The sequence below is a fragment of the Octopus bimaculoides genome, chromosome Z (genome assembly GCF_046866305.1).
Source record: "Octopus bimaculoides isolate indiv1 chromosome Z, ASM4686630v1, whole genome shotgun sequence".
Classification (NCBI taxonomy): domain Eukaryota; kingdom Metazoa; phylum Mollusca; class Cephalopoda; order Octopoda; family Octopodidae; genus Octopus; species Octopus bimaculoides.
In genome coordinates, this window is record NC_142944.1 from 4375031 (window position 1) to 4386029 (window position 10999).

Consider the following 10999-nt stretch of genomic DNA (forward strand, 5'->3'; position numbering starts at 1 on the left):
TCGCCATCTTGTCTTTGGTCAGCTTCTTGATCTTGCCTTGTCCATTGTCTATTCCATCACCCTGATTGTCCCCTTGTTGATGTTCAGTCATGCAATATAACCAGCTCCATCTATATTTGTTCTTCTTGCTGGTTCTCATGATGACGTTGACTCTCATGTGCTGTTGAACCCAGGTGTTGGTTTCACTCTGTGATGCTGAGCATGATTCATTCCATTTTCCATTGGGATACAATGAGGGTGTCCACGACAGTAGTGTTAATACTCTATGTTTCACTGAAGTAAATCATCACTGTTATATATTTACGATAGAGTTGCTGCCTTTATATAACATATATCTGTTGAAGGCACATGGCTCAGTGGTTTGAACATCAGGATCACAATCATGTGGTAGTGAGTTCGATTCCTAGACCAGGCTGTGTGTTGTGTCCTTGAGCAAGACAATTTATTTCACGTTGCTCCAGTTCACTCTGTTGTAGAAATGAGTTGTGACGTCACGGGTGCCAAGCTGTATCGGCCCCTTTGCCTTTCCCTTGGATAACATTGGTGGCATGGAGAGGGGAGGCTGGTATGCATGGGCAACAACTAGTCTTCCATGAAAACAACTTTGCCTGGATTTGTACTTTTTGAGGGGAACTTTCTAGGTGCAATCCCATGGTCAGTCATGACTGAAGGGAGTCTTTACCCTTTACCCTACGTACATATAATGGCATGGAGAGGGGAGGCTGGCATGCATGGGTCCTCCATAAACAACTTTGCCCAGACTTGTGCATTCGTGGGGAACTTTCTAGATGCAATCATATGCTCATTCATGACCAAAGGGGGTCTTTTACCCTTTTATTTGCTGAAGCAGAGACAACCAAGACCACTCAGTAATTACCACAGCAAATTAAAAATATACGTACCGGTTTCTTGAACTATTCGAGCACTCAGTCCATTGTGGCCTTCCATGATGAATTCAAGTTCTTTTGAAAGTAGCATCTGTTTTAATTGTGTTGTTTTCTGTTTAATTAGAAAAAAGAGACAACAAATTAAATCAATTTCCACATTTTAAAAATAAACTAATTTATCAACAAATCAACAGAATTCACTAGAAAAGAAACAAAAACGGCAGCTTCTTCTTCTTCTTCTACTACTACTACTACTCCTACTACTACTACTGCTGCTGCTGCTGCTTCTACTACTGCTGCTGCTACAGCTACTACTATAACTACTACTGCTACTACTACTACTGCTGCTGCTGCTGCTGTTACTACTACTACTACTACTAGGTGGATGATTAGTTAGACCATCAAACATTCCTAACTTTCTTTGTAAAAGACGTATAATGGTCCACCCTAGATAAAGGTATTACCAAGTGTGTAATATCAAGTGCTTCCAGAATTATTCCATTACTGAAATAGAGCTTAATGTGTTGTGATGGACAATGATCTTGGGGCATGACAGCAAGAATTGAAGAGAGAAAGGCAGAGAAAATAGAAGAAAAGATTAGGAAAAGGGCAAAAGAAAAGAATAAGAATTAGAAATAAAGAGAGGAGAATCAGGAACAACAAGAAGCATTAATTCTGGAGGAAAGGAATTAAATTATGGTGAGAAATGAGGTCAGGAGGTGTCATATGAGGAACAGTAAAGCTAGAGTTAATAGGTAAAGAATGAGAATCATTAATCAAGGAAGATGAACAATATAAACAATAAGCCTTTCTACTATAGGCACAAGGCCTGAAATTCTGGGGGAGGGGGCTAGTCGATTTCATCATTCCTCAGTGCATAACTGGTACTTAAATTATCGACCCCCCCACCAAAAAAAAAAAGGATGAAAGTCTAAGTCGACCCCAGCAGCATTTGAACTCAGAACGTGGAGACAGATGAAATATTGTTAAGCATTTTGTCCAGCGTGCTAACGATTCTGCCAGCTCGCCGCCTTAACAATATGAACAATAATGATAGGCTCAAGCTAGACTGAGAATGTAGGCTAGAAGAGAAAAATTAACTGAAAAGGACAAATAAGATTTCCAAGAAATTAACCAAAGTATTATGAAAGATACAATAGGATATCATTACCAAGTGTGGAAATGTTTATTGTTGACACTGTACCACAAAACGGGCTGTGGAATGTCTATGGTACTACTGTTTATTATTATTATTATTATTATTATTATTAAAGGTGGCATGCTGGCAGAATTGCTAACATGCTGGGAAAAATGCTTCACAGTATTTTTTTTGTCTTTACATTCTGAGTTCAAATTCTACTGAGATTGACTTCACCTTTGATCTTTTCAGGGTTGATAAATTAAGTATCAGTCATATACTGGAGTCAATGTGACTGCCTTACCACCTCCCAAAAAATTTCAGGCCTTGTGCCTATAATTGAAAGGATTATTATTATTATTATTATTCTAATTATTATTATTATTATCATCATTATTATTATTATAACTATTATTGTTTTCTCTTTAGTACAAGTTTTGTTGGAGCTCCCGAAGTCTTGCATGCGTAACGGGCTTACTACCTGCAGCCTACAGTACCATGCTATTTGCTCTTTTCAGCTATCTAATACTTTCCTGATTATTCTGGCTATGTTAAGGAGGCAAACCTTTTGTAACGATTCTACTGGGAACTCTATTCCAATTTCCTCGACATTCCACTTGATACCTTCTGATACTGATCCCAAGGACCCAACAATTATTGGCACCATCTTCACCTTCTTCATTTTCCATAGCCTGGCTATTTCATACTTAAGAGGGTTGTATCTGTCTATCTTTTCGCCTTCCTTCTTAACTATTCATGGGTCAAAGAGGCATGCAACATCAACTGTATAGCATATGTAGTGCACCTTGTCCACCACCACTAGGTTTGGTCTGTTATGCTCAAGCACCTGATCTGTTTGGATTGGGAAATCCCAGAGGATTTTGCTTGTGTCTGACTCTGCCCCTCTCTGTGGTTTCTGCTCAAACCATGTCTTGCCCCTCTCTGGCCCCCATTTTTTGCACAGTTTCTATTGTATCACTTTTACCACCTGATTGTGTCGCCACAACTTGTAGTTTTGGGCAAGTCTCGTTTGTGATACGGTCAATGGTTTCATCCACTCTGTTGCAGATGCAGCACAGAGGAGACATTTACTCATTCCTTAGGTTGATCCTCCAGTTCGTGGCCAAAGCTTGGTTTTGCACTGCCAGTATAGTGCTCTCAGTCAATTTTTTTTAGTGTTTCTTTCATCAGCCAATCCCACCTATTTTTTCCAGCAACTTCTGTTGTAGCAATATGGAATTGATTGTGTAGTCCCTTCTTGCATAATATTATTATTATTATTATTATTATTATTGAGTGAGAGAGCAGTGCATGTCATCATAGTGACACTGGGGTAAAATATACAAAGCCCAATATACCCATCATGACTACCCGTCTGATAAGGGTACACCAGGCACATGCATCACAACCATATGAGTACAAGGTGATCTCATATCAAGATAAACAGTGCATGACCTTGGAGGTGGGGCCCAGTTAGAATTTTCTTCAGGTCGAGTAGCCCATCTCACCCAAAAGGTCCCTGAATAAGGTTCATTTAAGGATGTTGAGCAAAAGACCCATGTTTGCAAAGGTGAATTATTCAAACCCCAAAGAATTCCTTTCAACACATGGCTATGATGCTCCCCCACTACTTCTGCTCATGATCAGAGATGCACATATCGTCAGCCAACAAAGAACATGTTCAACTCGATAAGGTCAAACAACTGACAAGCAAATCTGTGGTATTAAGCAGAATATTTGCTGTAGCCCATCTTTTTATACCAAGACAAAACAATATACATGATAACACTTCCAATCAGTTAAGATCAGAAGCTATGAGAGCCACTGCCTGGTACTGCATCCAGGCATTTATTATCATTATTATTATTATTATTATTATTATTATTATTAAGGATACTACATGATACACTTAAGAGATGATTACTACTTTCATCTCCTTTTTCACACATTTTGCTCTCTCATTGATTATTCTTTATCAAATTCATTCAAATGTCTTGTCCTTGAGAAGGTATAATTAGTGATTCAGTTTCTTGTTTAAGGTTTCCATCTGTCAGCCTTTGCTAGTGTTCTTTACATCCAACATTCTTCATTTGTTGCATGAATTAGTCATGTAATTCTATCTCTAGTTACTTGTCCTGTTGTCCTTTGTTCTGTTCTTGAATTTTTCAACTGTTTCAATAATTTTTAGATATTTTTATCCCATGATAATATTCTTTCTTCCCTTTGTACAACATGATTTTTCAAACTCAATATCATGGTATTAACAGTGTCTTCAGCATTTAGTAATCTTCTGCCACCTGCCTTTTTTGTAAGTAGAATCTGTTGGTATTAACTTTAGGGCAGTGCACATTGTGCATTATGAGTAGCTTCTCAATTCTTCTAATTCCTGTAGTTCTGTCTTTGCTCATTTAAAAAAACAAAAAAAAACAGAGTATCTTAATATTGGTATGGCTTGTATATTCATTGCCTTGTTAATATCTCCTCCATTAAATTCCGTTTCAAGTACCTTCCCGATTCTTCTCTTTCACTCTCGGTAGATCTCTTTTCTCATTCCAGGACCCTATCATTCATTCTTCAGCACCCTTAGGTACTGGTGTCCCTCAATATTTCTCAGCAATCTAAAGATATTATATTTTCATGAAAGAACTTTTGTTACATTATTAAACTGGTGACATGACGGCAAGCCATTAAAACATTGGATAGTTGACATCATGGTATTTGTTCCTAAGTTCAAATCCTACCCAGGTAAACATTACTTTAAGGTGGCAAGCTGGCAGAATCGTTAGCATGCTGGATGAAATGCTTTGTGGTATTTCACCTGCTACTACATTCTGAGTTCAAATTCCACTGAAGTCAACTTTGCCTTTTGTCCTTTCTCGGTTGATAAATTAAGTACCAGTGAAACACTGCGATCGTAAAACACCCCCTCCCCTTAAATTTCAGGACTTGTGCCTTCAGTATAAAGGATTATTAAAGAGGTGGCAAAGTTAGTTATTCTACTAAGACCAAACAAACTGTTGATTGTATCCAAAATTATTTGAAACACATGGATGGTGTATTTCATTACAAAATGTGGTCACAAAATGTTTTAACACTTTATCCTCTTGGTTTATTTACTGCAGACAAAAAACCCCACAACTTTCTTCCACACCTGTATTTTACCTGACACAGAACCTAATAAAACTAAGAACCATGTAATTATGAATGTTTCAGATTACTTCAATTTTTAATATATTTACATAATTTTCACACACACTCAAAGAAATAAATCATCAATATTCTTAATCAATAAAAAAAAAATTGATAAAGATATGAAAAGTTAATGAGAAAACAGGCAACAAGTTTGCAGCAGCTGTGTTGTATGACTGAAATTGGAAACTTACAGGAATATAAATAGATAACTGTTGCAAGTTTTATTGAGGTAGATGTGAGGTAACATAATTGAGAAAGTAGGTATGAATGTAACCTGTGATACTATGTATGTGAATATATAAGGATCTGACTGTCTGCAGATCAGCTTTCATGATCATGATCATGATGATCATCATGATGATGATGATCATGATGATCGTTTAACATCCGTTTTCCATGCTGGCATGGGTTGGACAGTTTGGCAGCAGCTGACAAGCTGGAGAGCTGCACTTGACTCTATTCGTCACAATTTCCATGGCTGGATGCCCCTCCTAATGCCAACGAAATAAAAGAATGTACAGAGTGTACTGGGTACTTTTTACATGGTATCAGCAGGGGAGTTTTCATGTGACACATGTAGCCATATTATGCATAGACATGGTTGTGGTTAAATTGTTCACATATAAGTGCAAGGATGGCTGTGTGGTAAGAAGTTTGCTTCCCAACCACAAGGTTCCATGTTCAATCTTACTGGATGGCACCTTGGGCAAGTGTCTTCTACTATAGCTCCAAGCCAACCAAAAACTTACAAGTGGATTTGGTAGATGGAAACTGAAAGAAGCTCATTGTGTATATATATATATATATATATATATATATATATATGCATATGTGTGTGTGTGTGTGGGGGGGGTGCATGTGTCATTGTGCTTGTGTTTGCACCCCACCACAACTTCATAATTGGTGTTAGTTTGTTTACATCCCTGTAACTTAGCAGTTTGGCAAAAGAGATAGATAGAATAAGTGCCAGGCTTTAAAAAAAAAAAAACATCCTGGCATCAATTTGTTTGACTAAAGCCCTTCAAGTCCAAGCCCCAGTATGGCCACAGTCCAATGAAACAAATAAGAAATAAAAGGCAAAAGATATATGGCTTCAAGTTCAATTCTACTATGTGACACCTTGGGCAATTGTCTTCTTTAACGTACATTGAGTGGAATTTGGTAGATGGAAACTGTACTGAAGTTCACTATTTCTTATGGTAAAAATTACTTGTATTTCCCTCTAAAGTTCCTTTTGGTTTCACCACACATATGCAGAAGCAAAAGTTGAAATGTTCCCAACCTGGGACTTCAACCAGCTAAGCATCACTCATCAAGAGATTATCTTCATCAAAAACTTTTGTTACCATATTTCTGTTGAAATATGCTTCCTCTGCTTCAAGAGACTTTTGAAAGTAATGAAGAACTAAGTAAAATATGCTATAATTAAGCTGGTATTTAGGGAAAAAACTAACAAAGAATTCTGATTGAAAGGGCATCCAGCTGTAGAAACTCTGCCAAATCAGATTGGAGCCTGGTGTAGCCATCTGGTTTCACCAGTCCTCAGTCAAATCGTCCAACCCATGCTAGCATGGAAAGCGGACGTTAAACGATGACGATGGCTTTATCTACTATGTTAATGTCTATTTGGATTGCTGGTCCCTCTGTCAGATCCACCGTAGGCAGACTCTCTTTCTCCCATGCATTATCTACATTTAGTAGCCTTTCATAGTGACACTTTCAAGCCTCTTTCTTTGCAGAGTCACTAACTGCAACTGAGCCATCATCCATGCAAACATACTTCTCTCCCACAACATCACAGTTTTCCCTAACACACTGTCTTGCAAACCAAAACACTTCAAGCATCTGGTTCTCATGCTGTAAGACATTGGCAAACTTCTTCCTTTCTGCTTCACTCCTGGCTGAGTATACCTGCTTTCTAGCTTCCCTTTGTGCTGCCTGAAAAACCTCCTTGCTACCACCACCCTTACAAAATGTCATGCAGTATTTATTCCAGCTTTGTATTCAAATATTGCCAAGGTCAACTGGACCATTCATCTTTTAAGTATCAAGTACAAAACAAGTACTTAGATCAATACCATCAACTAATCCAACCCATCAAATTTTGGAATTTACACCAATACTAAAAACGAATAGTACAACCATTTTCCCAAGCTATTTTGTGTCATGGCTTTTTAACTTTATCTATTTACCAATTTTAAGAATAACTATTTTTATTAGTGAATATCCTTCCACTTCACTGAAGTAGACGCTAAGATAGTCAACCAGTTACAAGTTAGGTCGGCAAGCAGGCATGTGATTTACAAACAAAGCTGAGAGATTAGATCACTAGGGCAAGTAAAATGTATTCTATCAATACAGTTAATTAGTCGAAAAGGTAAGTAGAGCAAATTGCTAAAGGCACAGAACAAATATCAACTGATTTAATCCTTTTCATACCAACCTGTCTGAAACTGCTACTGGTTCTATGATATAATCTTTCTGTTTTACAGTGAACCAAATTTTTCATCAAGATTTCATGTTAATTTATGTTACAAACAGTAGTTTAAAAATGACAAAGTTATTTTACTAAATTGCTTGTTACTTTCAAACTTAATTAAAACAAAAGCAGCATATTTCAACAGAAATATGCTATAGGTGCAGGATTGGCTGTGTGCATAGGCGCAGGAGTGGCTGTGTGCATAGGTGCAGGAGTGGCTGTGTGCATAAGCACAGGAGTGGCTGTGTGCATAGGCGCAGGAGTGGCTGTGTGCATAGGCGCAGGAGTGGCTGTGTGCATAGGCGCAGGAGTGGCTGTGTGCATAAGCACAGGAGTGGCTGTGTGCATAGGCGCAGGAGTGGCTGTGTGCATAGGCGCAGGAGTGGCTGTGTGCATAGGCGCAGGAGTGGCTGTGTGCATAGGCGCAGGAGTGGCTGTGTGCATAGGCGCAGGAGTGGCTGTGTGGTAAGTAGCTTGCTTACGAACCACATGGTTCCGGGTTCAGTCCCACTGCGTAGAACTTTGGGCAAGTGTCTTCTACTATAGCCTCGGGCCGACCAAAGCCTTGTGAGGGGATTTGGTAGACGGAAACTGAAAGAAGCCTATCATTTATATATATATATATATATATATATATATATGTGTGTGTGTGTGTGTATGTTTGTGTGTCTGTGTTTGTCCTCCTAGTATTGCTCGACAACCGATGCTGGTGTGTTTATGTCCCCGTAACTTAGCGGTTCGGCAAAAGAGACTGATAGAATATGTACTAGGCATCTAAAGAATAAGTCCTGGGGTCGATTTGCTCGACTAAAGGCGGTGCTCCAGCATGGCTTCAGTCAAATGACTGAAACAAGTAAAAGAGTAACAAAAGGGTTAAGATTTGGAATCCTTGCCTTGCACTCAGCAGTCTAAGAATTAAACTTCACAAATAAAATCTCATTGCCATAAGAAAAATAAGGAAAACAACCTTAAGCAGATGCCATGCTATTCAAAGGTTGAGGTCAAGCACTTGTGTGGCTTTCACTAAATTTTCTTTATAATACATTGCGTATATTCATAAAACAATGACTAAGTTCAAGTGGATTAATAGATTATGTTATTTGGAGAGATTATTTTTATCTATAGCATCAGAGCCTTTAGGATTGTTTTACTAACATAATTGTAACTTAAGAGACTCCCATACGTAAATGCAAGATAAGATGTTGATGATGATAATGGTGTGTGTGCATGCACACGCATGCATGTGTGTGTTTGAGTGTGCATGTGTTTGTGTGTGTGCATGTGTGTCTGTTTCTGTGCATGTGCATGCATGCGTGTGAGTCTGTCCACACTACCATTTGACAACCAGTGTTTGTTTATGCCTCTGTAACTTAGCAGTTTGCCAAAAGAGACTGATAAATAGAATATGTACCATACTAAGTACTGGAGTTGATTTGTTCAAGGCAGCACTTCAGCCACAGTCCAATGATTGGAACAAGAAAAAGGTGGAAGATAAAAAACAATGAAGCATATAATTTGGTCAAGAACCAAACCAACAATAGCTACACCCTTTTGCATTTCTCCAAAGTTATTGATTTTTTTTTACCCAAGCAGTAAATGAGTGATGATCACAGCTTAGGACATAAAGAACACCAGTACTCTTACTGGTGTCGTTGCAGATGTGTGTGAGGTCTGATCAATGAGTATCTAGGTTGTTGCCATAGTAACAAAGCTAAAGCACACAGGGTGAAGCCGCTATACACAAATTAACCTTGACCTCTGCTGTGCATGCGTACTAAGTTTTAACATTCTAGCTCACTTCCGCTGTTTACGGCAGTGTTTGGAAGGAAGGTGTGTAGTGTGTGATCATCGCATTGACCATGACAGAGAAAGTGGTCATGGGGATACCTGCTCAGAGGCCTATACAAAGTTGCAGAAAGTGTATGAGCCACACACAAGTGTACAAGTGGTTCAGATGTTTCCAAGATGACTGAAAAAATGTCAATATTGACAAAAGTTCCGGGAGACCCGCAACCAACAGAAATGAGAAAAACATCGCAGATGTGCGTGCAGCTGTGAGGGGAAATCATCGAATTATCATCCATGAGTTATCAGAGGATGTGCAGATTAGTTATGGTTCAGTTCAGTCCAATATCTCTGAAGATTTGGGAATGAGATGTGTGTCTGCCAAGTTTGTGCCAAAACTGCTTTCAGCTGATCAAAAAGACATTTGGGTTTCAGTTGCACAAGATCTTCTTGATTGTGTCGAGAATAATGAAAAATTTTGAAAACTTTGCATAGGCCTCTGAGCAGGTATTGCCAAGCTGTTGGCAAAATTTGATGCAGATTCTGCTCAACCTTCTTTGTCATGGTCAATGCAATGATCACACATTACACACCTCCCTTCCAAGCACTGCTGTAAACAGCGGAAGTGAGAGTTAGAACATTAGAACTTAGTGCACTGCACAGCAGAGTTCAAGGTCAATCTGTACCAAGCGGCTTTACTCTGCATGCTTTAGCTTCATTACTATGGCAACAGTCTGGATGCTTATTGATCAGACAACATATATATATATATATATATATATATATATATATATATATATATGCTAATCACCTTGCTCTAATTGCTGAGTCACTATCAGAACTAGAGGAGAAGTTTCAGGTGTGGAAGCAAGGATTAGAATCGAAGGGCCTTAGAGTCAACCTAACTAAAACCAAAGTCCTAATAAGTAGAAAGGCAGACAAACCACATATCCCTTCAGGTAGACTTGATCAGTAGAAAAGGCATAGGTAGAAACTCGATAAGATGTACCCAGTGTAAGCTATGAACATAAGAGGTGCAGCAATATCAAAGGAAGGCTAACTGGGAAGATAAGTTTTGTATGTGCCAGATGCTCAGGAGCAATAAACACTGAAAATATGCAGAGAACAATTTCTGCCACATTCCAGGGAGAAAAACTAGAAGTAGTTGATAGCTTCTGTTACCTAGGTGACTAAGTTAGTAGTGGGGGGGGGGGTGCTCTAAAAGTGTAGCTGCTAGAATAAGAATAGCCTGGGCAAAGTTCACAGTGACAAAGGGCCTCTCGCTCAGAGTAAAAGGCATGTGTACGAACAGTCATGCTACATGGCAGTGAAACATGGGCCGTGACTGCTGAGGACATGCGTAAGCTTGCAAGGAATGAAGCCAGTATGCTCCAATGGATGTGTAATGTCAGTGTGCATACACGATAGAGTGTAAGCGTCCTGAGAGAAAAGTTGGATTTAAGAAGCATCAGTTGTGGTGTGCAAGAGAGACAATTGCGCTGGTATGGACATGTGGCA

At 38.9% G+C, this 10999-nt stretch overlaps 1 protein-coding gene across 1 annotated transcript in view; it reads right to left on the minus strand.

Moving 5' to 3' along the window:
- Positions 1 to 10999, minus strand: part of LOC106868978 (phosphoenolpyruvate phosphomutase) — a 70370-nt gene that overhangs the window by 41225 nt on the left and 18146 nt on the right. The window contains exon 3 of the mRNA XM_014914461.3: positions 903 to 999. Within this exon, the coding sequence (XP_014769947.2) occupies positions 903 to 999 (97 nt within the window). The remainder of the gene's footprint in view (positions 1 to 902; positions 1000 to 10999) is intronic.